The sequence below is a fragment of the Pseudonaja textilis genome, chromosome 5 (assembly GCF_049901715.1).
Source record: "Pseudonaja textilis isolate UNSWEBS1 chromosome 5, rPseTex1.2, whole genome shotgun sequence".
In the NCBI taxonomy this organism is placed as follows: Eukaryota; Metazoa; Chordata; class Lepidosauria; order Squamata; family Elapidae; genus Pseudonaja; species Pseudonaja textilis.
The window spans coordinates 20,728,716-20,748,789 of record NC_141994.1 but is presented as its reverse complement, the minus strand read 5'-3'; the positions used below and the strand labels follow the sequence as shown (position 1 = coordinate 20,748,789).

At 42.6% G+C, this 20,074-nt stretch overlaps 1 protein-coding gene across 1 annotated transcript in view; it reads right to left on the bottom strand.

Annotated features, from left to right (window-relative positions):
• Positions 1–20,074, bottom strand: part of VWF (von Willebrand factor) — a 193,873-nt gene that overhangs the window by 25,150 nt on the left and 148,649 nt on the right. Inside the window, exons 43-47 of the mRNA XM_087934258.1 lie at positions 18,941–19,090; positions 6,921–7,037; positions 3,323–3,506; positions 2,249–2,289; positions 831–947 (exon numbers count right to left, since the gene is read on the bottom strand). Of these exons, the coding sequence (XP_087790384.1) occupies positions 831–947; positions 2,249–2,289; positions 3,323–3,506; positions 6,921–7,037; positions 18,941–19,090 (609 nt within the window). The remainder of the gene's footprint in view (positions 1–830; positions 948–2,248; positions 2,290–3,322; positions 3,507–6,920; positions 7,038–18,940; positions 19,091–20,074) is intronic.

The following is a 20,074-nucleotide window of genomic DNA, read 5'->3' as shown; positions in this document are numbered from 1 at the left end:
CAAACAGCAGTAAACAGCAGGCAGCAGACAGCAGAGAGACCAGCGACCAGTAGGAACCAGGAGCAGTGACCAGGAATCAGTAACCAGCAACCAGGAAGTGTTACGTTTCTCTCACTGCCTTATATTGCTGCTTGCAACCGCACCCTTAATTATCTAATTACATTGCAGTTTTGTGCTTAAAGCTACAAACACTTAAACCTAGGTTTATATATTTAGTCACCCAAACCTAGTTGGTGTATTCATATACCCAACAGGCCCCGGCCTCCTTTTCGCTGTCAGAGGCCTTCAGGAACTTCTTCTTCTGCGACCGGCAAGGCTTTCCTGAAGGCCTCTGCAGCCGATAACTGAGCTCTGGATCGATCACTGCAGAGGCCTTCAGGAAAGCCTTGCCGGCTGCAGAAGAAATGGGCTGGCAAGGCAGGTGTCGGGATATGCAAGGCCTGGTTACAACTGTCCAAAGGTAAGTAGTAGGGTGGCTCCATCCCTCCTAGTTTAATCCCCCCTGTGCGCTCTGGAGTGGGCAGGATCTTAATTAGGGCTTATTTGGGGGTAGGGTTTATATTGGGTGCAGGTGTAAAAATCAAGCTAGGACTTACTTTCAGGGTAGGTCATATTTTCAGGGAAACAGGGTACTATATTAGGTGTGTTGTGCCTTTCAAACAGAAAGAACCTTTAATACTTTGGTCACCAAATGAGACTAATTCATTGGAAAGGAAGTCCCTATTTTCTGACAGAGCCAAGAGTAGAAAGACCAAAGGCTTCTGCAATTCAGAAGAAATCAGAACTTTCAAAGTCAAGAAAGGTCCTTGGAGCATAAGGTTCCCTCTTACCTTGGGGCACGGTTCACAGGTAATTTTCCCACACATCAATTTGTATGTCAGGTACGGTCCCTGCCGTGTGTTACATTGGCAAGTGGTGCACTCATCCAGCATCATACGTTTCCCCGGCTGAAAAAAAAGAGGAGAACATGGTTTTCTACGTTAGATGGTCCTTCCTATCATGAGAAACACTGAGATTGGACCGTTCATCTCCACCACCCTATTTCTTGCAAAGTTAAATGCGGACAGTTCTATGGGAAGAGGAGAATAATGAGGGCGCAAAGCTCAGCCAGCCATGGGTCTACGCTGGAGCAGAAGCTTCCTGGTTTAATTCCTGGGGTCTCCAAGTCAGTCTGAAATCTTAGATTGCGGTCCACACAAGGAGGAGGAGGAGACTGCAGCCAAAATAACAGAATAACAGATTTGGAACGGACCTTGGAGGTCTTCTAGTCCAACCCCCTGCTCAAGCAGGAGACCCTATACCATTCCAGACAAGTGGCTGTCTAGTCTCCTCTTAAGAACCTCCAGTTATGGAGCAGCCACAACTTCTAGAGGCAAATTGTCCCTGGCAGCATGGATGAATTACAGCTCCTAACATCTGGCTGATAGAAATCATACTCAGTAGCCTCAGAAGAGCCACTAGACCAAGGGTCTTCAAACTTGGCAAGTTTAAGACTTAATGGACTTCAACTCCCAGAATTCCTGAGCTAACATGACTGGAGGAGGAATTCTGGGAGTTGAAGTCCACAAGTCTTAAAGCTGTCAAATTTGAAGACTCCTGCACTAGACTGTAGATGGCATGTCTTAGCTACCGTCTCACATTAATTTTTAACTCGAGTAGCTTGCCTGCTCTGATTTCCCCAGGATAATAAATCTTCTAGGCAGAAATAACTTTCTTGCACCCAAAAGAATTGTGGATTTTCACCTAATGCACTGATCTCAGTGGGGTTTGAATGAGCCAAATCCTTTTTTTAAGCAACAGGCCAAAGAGAATCACCTTCAAATGTTTTCAGCAGGGTTCCACCTTACTTTTTTTCTGGGGATATCAGAAGAAAATGTTGCATTTATCCGTTGTTTGCTTAGTATCACATCCAAACATTTTACCTTGGAAGAGAATGTCCCAACGGTGTTTTTCCAGAAGGCGGCTGGACTTCCTTGGTTTTTGCCCTTGGAAGTCCAGTTGCCTTTTGAAAAAGCATCTTTGGGACAAATGGAATAGACAACAACCAACTTCCTTCCTGCACACATTTTGCTCCTTCCCCCCATCTCTCTGGCTTAGTTTTATCTTAACTGAATTTTAAATTTAAGATCTTTATTGTTTTAATGTTTTATACTGCATTTGGTTCAATGATTGTAAGCACCTAGAGTCACCCTTGGTGAGATGGGCAGCATACAAGTTTGATGAATAAATAAATCAGCTAAAGTCTTACCGCAAGAACAGTACCATTCAAGATGCAGCCATTCACGGGTTCTGCAAGAGAGAAGTTGCATTTATTAGCATTTGACTCTTCCACAGGACAGTGAAACTCTCAACAGCAACTCCATTTTTTACATTTCTTCATCATGATGATGATGATGGTGGTGATGATGATGAACTGGTGGGATCATAAGCCTGAGAAAGTGGTCAAAAATGAGCCTGCAAAACTACCGTGGGACTTCCAAATACAGATTGACAAAGTTTTGGAACACAATAGCCTGGATATCACGATTGTGGAGAAGAAAAAAGTGTGGATGGTCGACATTGCCATACCCGGTGACAGCAGAATCGATGAGAAACAACTTGAAAAAGTCACCAGATATCAGGACTTGAGAATCTAACTGCAGAGACTCTGGCCTATATCAGTGCAGGTGGTTCCAGTGGTGCTCGGCACACTGGGTGCTGTGCCTAAAGACCTCGGCAAGCACTTAAAAACAATTGGCGCCGACAAGATCACCATTGGTCAGCTGCAGAAGGCCACCTTACTGGGATCTGCTCACATAATCCGTCCATACACCACACAGTCTTAAACGCTTGGGAAATGTTCGACTAGTGATTTGTGATACTAAACCCAGCATGGTTATCTCGTCTGCTGTGTACACTGTCATTTTTTGTACATACACATGTAAAATTTCAACACTGAAAAAAGTGTTACAACCAGTTCTTGCATTTATGAACTTTGCAGCATCCCCATTCGTCACATGGTCAAAATTTGGATGCTTGGCAGCCTGGAGGTATTTAAGACCATAGCAGCATCCCGGGGTCAAAAGATTGCCCCTTGCAACCCTCCCAGCTGGCTTTCAAAAAGCAAACACAAGGGGAAAAGCTGGATTTGCTTAAGGACTGCCTGCCACAGCAGTATCCTATGGCAAGGAACATCAACCATGCCTTCTCCCAACTTGTCTCACCAACATCGAAACATCTTCTATAGGGGATTCGGTACAATGTTTCATGTGTGAGTTGGATTGCAAACTTCTCAAGATGGTGCAAGAAAGGCGTGTCTTCTTCTGAATGGACCGGTCCTTACCACAGTGACAGGAAGGACAGCATCCGGACCGATGGTCACACCGCATCTCTGTGGCAAACGGGCAGCTGCTTGGCTCCCTAGGTTGGCATGAGACATTCCTGGTCTGGATAAAGACCTCCTCGTTCACACGGACACATTTTTTGATGACGCAGGGGTCAGTTGGAGACATCCATTCAGAGCCAACCTGGGAAGGTAAGACAACAGAAGGGGTTAGGCAGCACAAAGACCATCTTTTCTTTGTAACTTGTTCAGGGAAGAAGATGTGCATGATTTATTTATTTATTTGATTTGTCAATCGCTTACAAGATAATAGGTGTAAGTATAAACATAGTTAGGAATACATGAAATGGGTACATATAAGAAAAATAAAAGAAACAGTAGGACAGGGACGGTAGGCACGATGGTGTGCTTATGCACACCCCCTACAGACATCTTAGGAAAGGGGTGAGGTCATGTTCCTCCGTGAAGCAGAACATGGTTTTCCTCAGCCGCCAAGGAAGAGCAGGGTGAATAAAACTAAACAGTTTCAAAAGATTACTGGTTATCAGATTGAGCTCAGACCGGAAACCTTTCTTTTAGGAATTATTAAAGATAGAATAACAAAAGAAACAAAATATTTATTGTTACATATCACAACAGCTGCCAGAATAGCCTTTGCACAGGTATGGAAAACTCTCAATATTCCTAAAGAAGAACTGATATTACAATAAGTAACAGAAAGTGCCGAAATGAACATGTTAACGCCGAAGTTGAAAGAGAGATGACTCTGATTGTTATCTAATCTGGAATAAATGGTATGATTGGCTAGCAAACAGAACTGAAAAATAAGGCAAGACACTTAACTGTAAAAAGCCTTAAGAATGTAAAATGTAAATTTGTAAACTATGTAAGAATATAGGAATAATGATTATAGTTAAAGTTATTAATAAATATTAGATAAATATAAATACAATGTCTTAAGATATTTATGATAAGAACTTGTACAGATGTCAAGAATGTGATTGAAACTATGATGCTTTATGTGGACAATTAGAAACTCAATAAAAACATTTTTTTAAAAAAAAAACTAAACAGCTTCCCTTATCCTATTTGTAAATCTCTTCCACTTGAAAGGTTTGGGAAAAAAACTAGAAAGTAATTGCAGTTGTTTTCTTCTGTTATACTGGAGCACACAAAAAATAATATCCAAATGGATATTCTCTGCTAAGAGCAGCGTGGAGGCCTAGCAGTGAAGCAACTTGCCTCTGAAGGCTAAGAGTTCAATTGTAGGTAGCAGCAGTTGTTTCTCTTCTAGTTTAGTTTACTTTATTGTCACTGCACCTTGTACAACGAAATCAAACACCATCTTCAGTGTACATTGTGACCATGAAAATAAACACAAACACACATCCTTCACACTCCACACATTGAATTGAAAACCCCCAACACTGCACTATACAGTAGAATTCAACAGAGCTACTGCCCTGGGATAGAAGCTGTTTTTCAGCCTATTTGTCCTTGTTTTGATTATCCTGTACCATCTGCTAGATGATAATAGTTTTAAAAAAAAGGGTTCCCAGGATAAGATGGATCTTTGAGAATGTTTTGAACTTTCTTAAGGCAGCGGAGCTATAAAGCTCCTCGAGAGTGCAAAAAAAATAAATAATATTATTTGCTGTGAACTCCGAGTGGTGTCAGGAAGGGCATCCAGCCAGTAAATGCTCAGCTTCATCCAGTCGCCCCAACCCTACCCTGAATTTAGGGATTACAGGGTCCTAAAAAGGGAGGGGAAATTCTTTATTAGAATCTGCCCTGTACAGTTCTATCAAGTCATCCCTTGGAGCTCTTGGTGGCTTCTGAGATCCTTAAACAGCAGGAAAGGAAAGAAAAATGTAAAGATGAAGAGAGGAAGAGAGTTATTAGGATTGTAAGAAAATGCCTTGCGTTTAGGTGATCTCTCCCCTGTTTCTTTTCACAGCAAATAAATCCAAACAGTCTTGATTTTACTCTAGGGAGACAATGTGCAACTCTGTGCTACAGTTGCCAAAACAGCCAATGCAGTTATAGTTCTCTGTACTAACAGAGGAATAGTATCAAGATCAAGGGAAGTGATTATTGTTGTTAGTTGCGAAGTTGTGTCTGACCGATCGTGACCCCATGGACAACGTTCCTCTGGGCCTTCCTATCCTCCACCATCTTCTGGAGTCCATTTAAGCTCATACTGACTGCTTCAGTGACTCCATCCAGCCACCTCTTTCTCTGCCGTCCCCTTCTTCTTCTTTTGCCCTCAATCATTCCCAGCATTAGGCTCTTCTCCAGCGAGTCCTCCCTTCTCATGAGGTGGCCAAAGTATTAGGGAAGTGATAATACCTCTCTATACTGCACTAGCGAGGTCATATTTGGAATACTATGTCCAGTTCTGGTCAGTGTGATACCAATAAGATGCTGAAACCATAGAAAGAGTGTAGAGAAGAGCAAAAAAGATGAGAAGACGTCTGGAGGCCTAACCATATGATGTATGGCTGAGGGAACTAGATATGTTTAGCCTGGGTGTCAGCAACCGGCAGCTCTGGAGCCACATGCAGCTCTTTGGGGCCTCTGCTGTGGCTCCCGGTTGGGTGATTCCACCACTGGCTGGCTCCACCCCTCTCCCTCCCCTCCCCATCACTTCTCGCGTGTCTCAGAAGGTAAAACACAAAACCCAGAAATGAGAGGGAGGGAGGGAGGGAGGGAGGGAGAGAGACCCATTTCCCACAGAAAACACTGGGAGCCACAAAATCTGGGTAGGCATGGTGGGGTGGTGGTGTCATGTGACTGGGTGGGAGTGACTGTGAGTTGGCCACACCCACCTAGGTTTTGTGACTCCCGGTGTTTTCTTTTCTGTGGGAAATGGGTCCAAATGGCTCTTTGAGTGTTTAAGGTTGCAGACCCCTGGTTTAGCCTAACAAAGAGATTGTCTTCCAATGACTTGAAGGGATGTCACAGTGAAGAAGGATTCCATTTATACTCATAGCACCTGTGAGAAGGACGAGAAGTTATAAGCAGAAACTCATCAAAGGGAGATCCAACCTAGAACTAAGGAGTAATTTCCTAACAGTCAGGATAATTAATCCACGGAACAACTTGTCTCCTGGCGCTCCATCGCTGGAGGTTTTCAAGGGAAGATTGGACAACAATTTGTCCATGATAGTATAAGACTCCTGCCTTGGGTTTTGGGGTGGACTAGAAGACCCCCAAGGTCTCCTACAGCCCTATGATTCTATGATCCCCTGATATTGGGTGCTCTCTTCTTCCAGTCCATGGGAGAGGATCAGAAAGGGAATGACAAAATACTTCACAACTGAATGTAGACATGATGTCATAATATTTCAGCTGAATCTATGACCAAGTTACTCCTGAAATCCAGAGCTCAGTTCAGCCAATGTTTAACCATGGAGGTGACACCACTTCAAAGAGCCACTTCAAGAGGTGCTTCAACCGAAATGTTGTTGAAACAAAACGGTCCTTGAAGCTCTGTGCAGCTCTTACGATTCATGCCTTAAGTACTTCTTTCCAACTTCCTTCCTTCTCTGCACAAGGAAAGCAGAAATGCCCATTTTCCCTCACCACGATGCCTTACGTTATGCCAAGTGACACCTTCGTCTTCATCTCCTCGAGACCAAAGGGTTGTATCTTCACACATGGTTCTGAGACATTTTCCACAGCATGCCCCCTCTCTGTTGACGTATTTATATCCCTGCAGAACATGAAAGAAACAACAACAAAAATCAAGCAGGTATAACTTTTCTCGTATAATATATTCCAGGTAGCCTTCAATCTACGACCACCATTGAGCCCAAAATGTATGTGGCTAAGTGAGAAATTGGTTGAAGGTTGCCCCGTTTTATGACTTTGCTTGCCACGTTTGTTAAGTGAATCACTGCCATTGCTAAATTAGCAACCAATTAGTTTAAGTGAATCTGATTTTCCCATTGACTTTGCTTGTCAGAAGGTTGCAAATGACCCCAGGACACTGCAGCCATCATAAATATGAGTCAGTTACGAAGGGTTATTCTGACCAAGGCTTCCGAGACCGTAATTAAGCACACACTTATTTTAAAAACAAGACTTGTTTTATTGCAACGCTGGGAATTATGTTCATTCCCAGCTGTAATGAATCTCAAACAGTCCCTTGAGATAAGCACCCACCTTTCTTCCCTGTGAAGTGCTGCCAATAACAGAAGTGTCAAATGAACTAGAAAGAAAACCAACCAAAGTACAAAGAGCTTCAAGGATAACTCGGAACCGATCGAACTACTTTGCTTCCTGCAAAGATTTCGTCATCTTTGCCTGTCCTTTATACCTTATGGGAGGGGCAATCACCTCCTAGCCTTGCTCCTGAGTCACCCCTTTGATTTCAGCTGCTCTCGCCTTCTAGCAGCTCTGCGCACTGGGAACAGGCTCCCCTGGATCCTCTGCCTTGTTTCTGCCAGACTCCGAAGGCTCTGGAGGCAGCACCCCACTCCCAGATGGTCCTGGCTCCATCTCCACATCGGACAAAGGACCCTGGTCCGAGTCCTCCCCAGACTCTCAGACTGATCCCCTTTTTTCCCCACTGTCCGATTCTGCTGCCGTCTGCACCAGCTCCCGGTGAACCACAACAAGGGTCTGAATTCTGATCACATTACCATCGGGATCCTATAACTGTGAAAAATGACCATGTCCACTTTGTTCAGTGCCGTTGTAACTTTGAAAGGTTACTAAGCAAACTGTTATAACCTGACTTCCCCCATTGACTCTGTTTTTGGAAGCCAGCTCTGAAAATTACAAATGACAATCACATTCTGTGTTTCCCTGAAAATAAGACCCAACCAGAAAATAAGCCCTAGCAATTTTTCAGGATGCTTGTAATATAAGCCCTAACCCACAAAATAAGCCCCCATTAAGATTGTCAGCCAGGCAGATGCATTTAGTACCATGTTTCCCCAAAAACAAAACCTAATGTGTCTTTTGGAACAAAAATTAGTATAACACCTGGTCTTATTTTGGGGGGGCAAAACATGGGTAACCCCAGGACATTACAACTGACATAAATAAATGCTAGTTGCCAAGCAACCAAATTTTGATCACATGACCACGGGGATGCTACAATAGTCTCAAGTGTGTAAAAAATAGTCATAACTTACTTTTCTCAGTGGCAGTGTAATTTGAAATGGTCGCTAAACATGCGGTTGTAAGTCGAGGACTGCCCAGATGTCCTCGACTTAACTAACTACTTCCTTTCTATCCTATCCTAAACTATCCTAACTACTTCCTTTCTTTCTCATTGCACAGTTGGAGGGCAAACCTCTCCAGAGGCGAGCGTGACACCTCCAATCTTTGGAGCACAAAATATTTTCCCAGGCAATCTTAAAATCTGTTAATGCTTATTAAAATGTTTGCTGCACTAACATCGCCGCTCGTTCCCTTAACTCTGGTGGCTTTATTTTATTTTAGACTTCACAGTTCTGTTTTACAGTTTTAAATTATTCCTGTAAGCCATCCAGAGAACAGCGGTATTTAGGGGAGTATAAATATTATAAGTTATGGAAAAGAAATGTTGTTCTGGCTCTTAATTAGAAGCACAAGGAAGTTCATCTGTAGCCTTACATTAAAACTATTAAGTTTTTTTTTTTAAATCATGAACTTTATTTATGTGGCCCATTTTGCAGGCTTTTTCAATCACACACAAAAAAATTGAGATGCAAATTGCATTGGCTTAATTGTGGCAGATATCAGAACTCTTTTGGCAAACAGATCCCCAGAAAACTCAGCTAATGTAATTAAAACTAGGCAGAGTAGCCTGGATTCCTAAAATTTTCCTCAGAATCTGTTGTGGTTAGCTGGCAGCAGGTGTGGATGGTGGAGGAGAGTGAGGACTCAGGTGAGGGACCAGGACCATTAGGGAGTGGACTGTTGCCTTCAGAAATTGTGGGGGCTGGCAGCAGTGATGAGGAGGTTCCCGAGGAGCCTGTGCCCAGTGTGCGTGCACACAGGATTGCTCATAGGACAGAGCAGTTACAGCAGCACGGGTGACTCAGGAGTAAGGCTGCAAGGTAATGGCCCCTTCCTCAAGAAGATAAAAGCCAAGTTTGAAGAAGCATACTTTGCAGAAAGCAAAGACGCTCTGAAACTCAGTTTCATGGACATTATAGTTGGCATTTGAAAACTCTTGTAAACTATTTCTTTATCTGTGGGTTTTTGGCAGCCTTGACAAACAACCTGGCATGGCTCTTTCTTGTCAGAGCTAATTAGTTGAAAGCAGCCGTTTATCTGTGAAGAAACAGAATTTGTGGATTAAACCTTAAAAGGTGGGGGCTGCTGCCTTTGTCTTATGTTTGTTCTTTTGTAGCCAGGTTGGGTCAGTATAGAATGAGAATATGTTGGTGGGTTGAAGGCTAAAGCATATGAAGAACAGGAGTTGCAGGAGTTGGGTTTGTCTAGTCTAGTGCAAAGGAGGTGTAGGGGAGACATGATACCAGTGTTCCAATATTTGAGGGGCTGCCACAGAGAGGAGGAGGGGGTCAAGCTATTCTCCAAAGCACTCAAAGGCCAGACAAGGAATAATGGATGGAAACTGAACAAGGAGAGACTCAACCTGGAAATAAGGAGAAACTTTCTGACAGTGAGAACAATCAACCAATGGAACAGCTGGTTCTTCTGTTCCAAGCTTGGAACAATCTATATATTCAATGTTTGGAATGAACCTGTAGCATTCTGAATTGTATTTAAATGTATTCCACCTGTATTATTTTTATAAATATATAAATCAAGGCTTGGGCAAAGATATCCCACACACCTTCCTCCTCCTCTATTTCCCATCACAACAACCCTGTGATGTAGGCTGGGCTGAGAGGAGGGGGGAATTGACTCAAAATCACCCAACTGGCTTTCATAGCTTACTTAAACTCACAGTCCTTTGCTTTCTAGCTTGGTGTCTTAACCACTGGATCAAACTGGCAGGTGAATGGCTAACTTTGGTTTTACACATTATCTCGTGGTTCAGGTTCTGTATTTATTATTAACTTTTGAGGCAAAACGGTTACTGAATTAACTTTGAAAAGAAACCCAAGTCTGATACTTATTTTCTAATATTTATACTAGTTGGCAGATCTGGGTACCATGCTGTAGAATGCCAAGTACAATTTTATAAAACAACAACAAAAAAGTGCATTTAAGGCATATTGATCGAGAGGCCATTTTCACATTTACTAAAACCTTTTAGATGGTTTTCACTAACTTCCCAAATCTTGCAAATTACCTGCCGATTAACATTTTTTCTTTATGATGCATCACTCTCTCAAATATACAGATTGTATGGAATGTAATAAGCAATTCATATCATTGTAGTTAATCAACCAGCAACTCTCAAGTCAATATGTAATTTTCACCCCTTGATTAAGCACGTTCGATGTTTATTTTGTTCTATTCAATATAATATCAATTATATTGCGTTCAATAAAAAATGTGGAGGGAAAAATGTGCCACTTAACAAAACCACCCCTGATCCTGTACAGGAAGATCATATTCAAAAGAGATTCTTTCTTATTTTCTGAAGCAGAAACAAAAATGCCTGAGAAATGAATGCTTTTAACTAGTGGCAACATAATCCCCTTATTTGATTACCACTTGTAGCATTTACCCAATCATCCAAAACAGGGGAAATGTTCTTGTTATTTTTTGGAAGGATATCCCACTTTTTTTTCAGAGTCTTAAATCTTTCCTGATGTTGCAATAAACGCATCCACTTTGAATGGGGCCCAGCTTCCCTGGGAAGTCAGTAGCAACAGCGGCACCTCCTGGCATTGAATTTTATCACTGAGAAGAGTCCTCTCCGCTAAGTTCAGGTCAATATGGATGAGAGAAATCACAGATAAAAGAGTTGGAAGGGATCTTGGAGGTCTTCTAGTCTGACCCTTCCATACCATTCCAGACAAGTGGCTGTCCAGTCTCTTCTTAAAAGCCTCCAGTGATGGTGTGACACATTGGTTAATTTCAGCACTTCCTGTTATTGTTTATTTATTTATTTGATTTGATTTGTCAATCGCTTACAAGATAACAGGTATAAGTATAAACATAGTTATGAACAAATGGAATGGATACATATAAGAAAAATAAAAAAAAGAAACAATAGGACAGGGACTGTAGACATGTTGATGTGCTTATGCACACCCCCTACAGACCTCTTAGGAAAGGGGTGACGTCAATAGTAGACAGTCTAAGGTTAAAGTTTTTGGGGCTTGGGGAAGAAACCACAGAGTCAGGTAGAGTATTCCAGACATTGACCACTCTGTTGCTGAAGTCGTATTTCCTGCAATCAAGTTTGGTGCGGTTTACCTTGAGTTTGTATCTATTGTATGCTCTTGTATTGTTTGTCATTAACCAAATTTATTGTCATTAACCAAATCCCACTAGTTGTTAGATGAGGACCTACCCTGCCTTTCCCAGCTTGGTCTCTCTTGCCCAAAGCCTAGGTAAGGTAAAGAGCTACCTCTTCTGACTTCTATTTAACAGAATAACAGACTTGGAAGGACCCTGTTGTGATTCACCGGTAGCAGGTGTGGACGGTTGAGGTCTCTGAGAGTGAGGACTCGGATGAGGGGCCTGCTTGTGATGCAGGGATGGGGCCAGGACTATCGGAGAGTGGGGTGCTGCCTTTGGAGGTCGTGGAGTCTGGCAGCAGTGATGCAGAGGACCCCGGGGAGCCAGTGTGCATGCGCGCAGGGTTGCTCTAAGGAAAGAGCAGCTGAAGCAGCAAGGGTAGAAGGTGAGGGTCTCTCCCATAAGGGATAAAAACCAGCCCTTGGGGATGTGTTCTTTGCAGGAAGCAAAGAAGTTCTTTAGACTCAGAGTCACGAGGATGATCATTTGTCTAGGCAGCCATGAATAATGGAAGGGTCTCACTGAATGGCACCTAGTTCCTCAAACCCCTTGACTTTCTCTTAGGGGAAACAGTATCCTATCTAAAACCTTGTTGACAAAGATCCATATTGTTGTGGTTTGTTGGCAGCAGGTGCAGACGGCTGAGGTCTCTGAGAGTGAGGACTCAGATGAGGGGCCCGCATGTAATGCAGGAATGGGGCCAGGACTATCGGAGAGTGGGGTGTTGCCTTTGGAGATCGTGGAGTCTGGCAGCAGTAACGAAGAGGACCCCGGGGTGCCTGAGCCCAGAGCGTGTGCGCGCAGGGCTGCTGGAAGGAAAGAGCAGCTGAAGCAGCACAGGCAACTCAGGAGTAAGGCTGCAAGGTGATGGCTCCTCCCATACGGGATAAAAGCGAGCCCTCGGGGTTGGCTTCTTTGCAGGAAGCAAAGAAGTTCTTTCAACTGCAAGTTCTCATGGAAGTCCTGTCTGTTCTGGTTTGTGTTTGGAGATTTTTGGTTTGGAATATTTCTCTACATTAATCTTGCATTCTTGGCAGCCTTTTGTAACCTTGAAAGGGCTTGCTCTTATCTGGGACAGTTAGTTTTAATGATTCTTGGGTGTGAATGAACAGAACTCACAGAGATGCATTAAAAAGTTTTGCTTTTATATATACTTTGTGTTTATTTGACCCACAACTTTTGAAGGCAAGCCATTCTACTGGTTAACTGTCTTCACTATTAGGAAGTTTCTCCTTAATTCTAGGTTACTTCTCTCCTTGGTTAGTTTCCATCCACTGTTTCTTGTCCTGCCTTCTGATGCTTTGGAGAATAGCTTGACCCCCTCTTCTTTGTGGCAGACCCTCAAATATTAGAATCCTGCTATCATGTTACCCCTAGTCTTTCTTTTCACTAGACTAATCAAGACTAGACCATATCACTAGTCAAACCAAGGCAAGGGCATATCTAGTAATCTAGTACTTTTGTGGGGTACAAAGAACTTCTTGGGCTTTGAAAGATAATGGTCCCAAGATCCCTATTCTTTCCAAGGAACCATGAATTCCTCAAAGGAATCCCACTGGTTCATCCCTTCCTTGGGAAGGAATGTTGACAATGGCTTCTCTCAAAGCACCATCTTCTTCAAGTTGATATCCCCTTCCATGTCCAGTTTTGTAATCTGACAAGCACAAAATCCAGAAATCCAGACCTTCTCGGAGACCGTCTGCCTTTAACTTTCTCCGAGTACAGATTAGAACAACAAAGATGATAATGGGTCTGGAAGCTAAATCATTTATTGAATGATTGAGGGAACTGTCTAACAAAAAGGGATGTGGTGGCTCAGTGGCTAAGACACTGAGCTTGTCAATCAGAAAGGTCGGCAGTTCGGCGGTTCGAATCCCTAGTGCCACCTAACAGAGTGAGCTCCCGTTACTTGTCCCAGCTTCTGCCAACCTAGCAGTTCGAAAGCATGTAAAGAAATGCAAGGAGAAAAATAGGGAGCCCTTTAGTGGGAAGAGAACAGCATTCTGTGCGCCTTTGGCATTTAGTCCTGCTGGTCACATGACCACAGAGATCTTCGGACAGCGCTGGCTCTTCAGCTTTGTAACAGAGATGAGCACTGCCCTCTAGAGCCGGAAACGACTAGCACATATGTGTGAGGGGAACCTTTACTTTTACCTAGTCTAACAAAGAGAAGGACTAGGGATGATACGATAGAAGTCTTCTAGGACCTGAGGGGCTGTCACAGAGAAGAGGGGGTCAAGCTTTTCTCCAAAGCACCTGAAGGCAGGACAAGAAGCCATGGATGGAAATTAATCAAGGAGAGAAGCAACCTAGAACTAAGGAGACATTTCCTGAGAGTGAGAAGAATTAATAAGTGGAACAACTTGCCTCCAGAAGTTGTGGATGCTCCAACACTGGAAGTTTTTAAGAAGAGATTGGACAACTGTTTTCCAGAACGATATATGGCTTGAGCAGGGGGTTGGATTAGAAGACCTTCAAGGTCCCTTCCATCCCTATTATTCTATGTTCTAAATGACAAGTTTATCAGAGGCAGGAACAAAAGCTAAGATCATATTTATGCCAAAATAAGATCATCAAACTTCAGATCAAAAAATATACCTCACAAGCAACTATCAAGCCCTCATCTGGTCAATATTTCTCCCTTCTCCAATGTGGACATAGCAACACGGAGCCGTTTGTCACGGCATGTACTCCCAACCATTGGACATGGCAGCTATATTTCATAACAGTTGCAATGCTTACTGTTTCATGTTTGAAAGCTTACAGCATCTTGAAATATGGACTTTAAAAATAGTATTTTCATAAGCCCTTAAAAGTCCAATCTTCCTGAAATTTTTATGGATTCTAATAATAAGGCCTTTTGCGTTCATGTTGACCACATGGGGAAGAACAAACTTTGCTACTTCAAAAGAAAACTGTCAGCATGAAATATCACGGATTGTGCTCAGATTTTACAATTCGCCTCACCAAAGAGACAAGGTTTGTGACTTCCCCATGTTGCACAGTTATTGGTCGGTGGAATAGGATTAAAAATGGCTATTCCTGAAATCCAGGAAACGAACTATTTTTGGTGGGTTGTATTTTATCAGTTGCAATATCAAAAACCTTGCTCCAGCTTTCGGGCAAAGCTGTGAGTGACAATTTTGTCCAACTGTTGATTTTCCACATTGCAAATTAGTCGCTGATTCTAGACATCTGTGCTGATTGTCTTTGTCCCACCGCTCCACCTCCAAAAATTGCAGGAAGATTGAACTCTGTGGTATGTCCATTATGTGTTGCGTAAATGATTTAGTTACATCATGTGCAAACAACCTAGTTGCAAAACTGTTTTGCAAGATCCTGGAACCGGGTAGATTTCAGAATGTAAGTGGGCCTAGGAAAGGTGAAACAGGTCTACAGAGGTGGTATTCAGCAAGTTCTGAAGAAGTTCTGGAGAACCGGTAGCGGAAACTTTTAGTTTGAAGAACCAGCAAATACCACCTCTGACTGGCTTTGCCCCCATCTCTTCTCTGCCTCCCATTGAGTCCCAGCTGATCGGCTGGGTCTTCTTTGGTTGCCCTGCACAGGAGAACGGAGCTGGAAAGCAGGTCAGTGAGGTGGGGAGGGAGTAGGATTTTGCAGTAACCTTTTCCCAGGAGTGGGGAGAGAATGGAGATTTTGCAGTATCCTTCCCCTGCCACGCCCACCAAGCCATGACCACCAAGCTACGCCACATCCAATCGCCATGATTTAACCTTTTTAGGTATCAATTCCTATTAAAAAGTGATTAAATTTGGTTGGCGCAGTGTATCCAAAATTCCCTCCTAAGCAAAAATAAAAAAAATAGTGCAAATGAACATTTTTTAAAAAACTACCTGCTGGATCTTTTCTCTAGTTTGCTCTCTCCCGTTCTCTCTCTGACACACATACACACACACAATTGTAACTGGCAATTGGCCTTCAATACGACAGAAGCCAAACTAAAATTGGGATTTTTTTTATTATTTTCAGTCAAGCTATTAATATCATATTTTATAACCTCACCAATAGCCTTTTGTATAGCAGTATTTTGTGACAAAGCTGATAAAATAAGCAGGTCTGGTTCTTTTTCTACAGTTTGGTCTGAGATGGGGAATTAAACCATGGAAAAATATTTAAGCTAAGAAGAAGAAGGAACTATGGAAGAAAATTTCCCACATCCAGGATTTGGGAAATCTCCTGCTGCTGCTGGCATGTATATACATAGGAGCAAGAGATGGACTGCTGGGGGTTTGCAGGGGTTCAGGAGAGCCCCTAGCTAAGAATCTGTGCAGTTTGGAGAACCCCCAAATCCCACTCCTGGCTGGCCCCGCCCACCCCTCCCAGGAGTCCCCACCTGGCCCATTTTAGATGCAGGTAAGTGCAGGGCGTGTGCAGAGGCTCAGGGAGGGTGAAAAATGGGCCTCCTGGAAGTTTGGGAAGGCCAGAAATGGGCCCATTTCCAGCTTCCAGAGAGCCTCCGGAGCCCGGGGGAGGCCATTTTTGCCCTCCCGGAGGCTCAAGGCAAAAACGCGCCCCCCTCCGGCCATGGTGCAGGAGGCTGACTAGGCCACGCCTACCATGGCCACACCCACCCAGCAACCGGGCAGAGTACCCATTGCTAAAAAATTATAAGCCCACCCCTGTAATAGGAGTCCTCAATTTACAACAGTTCATTTTGTGAGCATTTGAAAAAAAAAGAAAACAACAACATGCCCGTTGTTTACACTTACGAGCACTGCAGCATCCTCAGGGTCATATGTTTTACATTTGGATGCTTGACAATTGACTCACATTTATGACGGTTGCAATGTCCCGGGGTCCCCCTTTTGCGACCTTCTGACAAGCAAAGTCAATCAGGAAGCCAGATTCACTTAATGACCGCCTTAGTAATTGAACAGCTGCAGCAATTCCCTTAACAAATGTGGCAAGGAAAATCCTAAAATGGGGCACAGCTCACTTTACAAGTTTCTCCCTTAGCAACATAAATCTTGGGCTGAGTTGTGGTCGCAAGTCCAGGACTACCCACATTATCAAATAGGAACCGCTCCCAGAACTGAGGAACTTCACCGGTTTAAAGACAGAATCTATGAGAAATCTACTTTAGCAGGATTTCATCACCTTTCTAGAGCTAAAAAACTTTTTTTTAAAGTGTTAATTGATAAAAGGTGATATTTTTAGGATAATGCAAATCAATGAAATCTTAGCTTTCTGTTTCCCACCAACTGAATTTAAATCCCAGCTCACCGGAACAAAATTCCAAACTATGGGTGCGCTGTACCGAGCCTTGATGAATCATCATGTCAAATACAAATACATCACATCACACACAATGGATCGGATCGGAATTGATCAAATACGGAGATTTACAGATTAGTCTTCAAATATCAAAAAGGAGGATGTGTATGAGGACACTTTTCGAGAGAGGACAGAACTTACAAAAGAAGGACTGTCCTCCTTAAAGGAGGATGATTGGTCACCTTATTAAAACACTTTATTTTGGGTGTTGCCATCTCCTGTACCTTCACTTCTTAGAAGCTTCTAGAAAATGAAGTGAAGCTACCTCAGCACCTGAGGTAACACTTCTTAACCGTTTTATTCATGCAAGTGTTTCATTATTCCTTAAACTCCATCTTGCAGAGAAAGATTACTCACAGGGTGAAGAGAGTCCATACCAGTGAAATCTCTCTGGACTATTATTTTTCCAAACTGAAAGCTACTATTTTTCGACAAGGAATCAAAAATATGTTCTCAAGTCAATCAGTTTTGTCCTACCCATCTGGACCATGTGCCTTGCAATTAATTAAATCTGGATGCTCATTTACTTATCGCTTCTTATAAATATTCTTGTGATTCCATTTTCTTTTACTATATGTAAAACGTTCTTAATTATTTTTGGGTCCTGTTATACTTACTGTATGTGTCTGTCTGTCTGTATATATGTTATATGTATATATGTTATATATATATGTTACTGTATATATGATATTTTATTGTATATGCGGTGGTCCAGTGGTTAGAATGCAGTATTGCAGGCTAACTCTGCTAACTGCTAGCAGTTCAATCCTGACCGGCTCAAGGTTGACTCATCCTCCCATTCATCCGAAGTTGGTAAAATGAGGACCCAGATTGTTGGGGGCAAGAGGCTGACTCTATAAATCACTTAGAGAGGGCTGAAAAAGCACTGTGAAGTGGTATATAACTCTGCTATTGCCCTTCCTTCCTTCCTTCCTTCCTTCCTTCCTTCCTTCCTTCCTTCCTTCCTTCTTTCCCTCCCTCCCTCCCTCCCTCCCTCCCTCATTCCTTTCTTATTTTTCTTCCTGGTGGCACAGTGGTTAGAATGCAGTATTGCAGGCTAACTCTGCCCACAGCCTGGAGTTTGAACTTCACCACCTCAAGGTTGACTCAGCCTTCTGTCCTTCCGAGGTCAGTAAAATGAGGACCCAGATTATTGGGGGCAATAGGCTGAGTCTGTAAACCTCTTAGAGAGGGCTGTAAAAGCACTGTCAAGCGATATATAAGTCTAAGCGCTATTGCTGTCTGGCCTTCAGGCTGTAATAAACTGATTTCATTTCTTTTTATTTAAATGAAGAAAAAATACTGCTTGTTTAAGGCAGAACTCGATTAGAAGAGGAGACATGAGGTAAGTAAAAGTTAAGTCTCCTAGGAGCTAACTTCATGGCTATGACTTCGTAGCAACTACAGTACAGTACAGGTAGTCCTCAACTTACAACAGTTCATTTAGTGACTGATAGAAGTTACAACGGCGCTGAAAAAAGTGACTTAGGGCCATTTTTCACATCACATGATCAAAATTCAGTCACTTGGCAAATGACTCGTATTTATGACGGATGCTGGGGATCACGAGATCTCCTTTTGAGACCTTCGGACAAGCAAAGTCAACGGGGAAGACAGATTCCCTTAACAACCGTGTTACTAATTTAACTACTGCAGTGATTCACTTAACAACGGTGGCAGGAAAGGTCATAAAATGGGGCAAAACTCACTGAACAAAAGTCTCGCTTATCAATATGAAGTTTGGGCTCAATTGTGGTCGTAAGTCAAGGACTGCCAGTATTCTTTTCCCTAGGATTTGCTGGTCTTCAAGGACTAAACCATTCTTTGAAGACCAGCCAAGGTTGTCCTTGTGTTTCCCCCTTGATTCTTTCCCCTGGAAGAATCCAACTAGATAAAAAAAAAATATTTATTCTATTCTAAACAATATTTGGGAACTTTACGTACCGCTGGGCAGGACATACTGCATCTTTTCTCGAGACATTCTGTAATTTGGAGTCCTGTAACTGCATCTTTCATGTTGGTGCAAGAACATTCCCTACAGTCTTCTTCCCAGGTCGTGCCAAGAGGGTAGACGATGTTGCGGTGGACGCACACCTGCCAACAAGGAGAAATAGTTTCAGTTCATTTCCTAGACATCTTGTGGCATGCTTGGCTTCAACCATCCTTGAATTAGAATAGAATTAGAATAATAAGAATTAGAGTAGAGTAGAGTAGAGTGGAGAATTAGATAGAGTAGGGTAGGATAGGGTAGGGTAGGGAAAAGGAGAGGAGAGGAGAGAGAAGAGAAGAGAAGAGAAGAGAAGAGAAGAGAAGAGAAGAGAAGAGAAGAGAAGAGAAGAGAAGAGAAGAGAAGAGAAGAGAAGAGAATATAGAATGGAATGGAATGGGAATAGGTTAGGGATAGGGATAGGATAGGGATAGGGATAGGGATAGGGATAGGGATAGAATGGAATGGAATGGAATAGAAACAGAAACTATGGAATGGAATGGAATGAATTAGAATAGAATAGAATAGAATAGAATAGAATAGAATAGAATAGAATAGAATAGAATAGAATAGAAAATATGAAACGGAATGGAATAGAATATAACAACAGAATTGGAAGGGACCTTGGAGGTCTTCTAGTCCATCCCCTGCTCAGGCAGGAAACCCTTTTCTATTTCAGATTGTTATGTTAAATTTTGCAATGACAGCTATGGCTTTAAATATGCTCAGTTTAAATGTGCTTAATACTTCTCACCTCTGGGAAAATTTTTTAAAAAGGCTTTTCCTAATGTCAGGCATGAAAGATTGACAGGTCCAATTAAACGGATTTATTGCTAAAAGAAATCTTCTCCACTAACTGTTGGCACCTGCTTGGAATTAGATAAGGGTCATCGGCACTGAAGGAGGGTTGAACTCAGTTCTCTTGTGGCTACGTAGGGATTCTGATCCCTCTTTTGACTCCACCTCCCAGGTTCTGACACTCCTCCTAATCCTCAAGACTTTAAACAACAAAGTCCTTATACCATTGTCACTAGTTTGCCTTACAAAACTATCAGATAAGTTCACAGCCTTTAGAAAACCTCCATATTCCG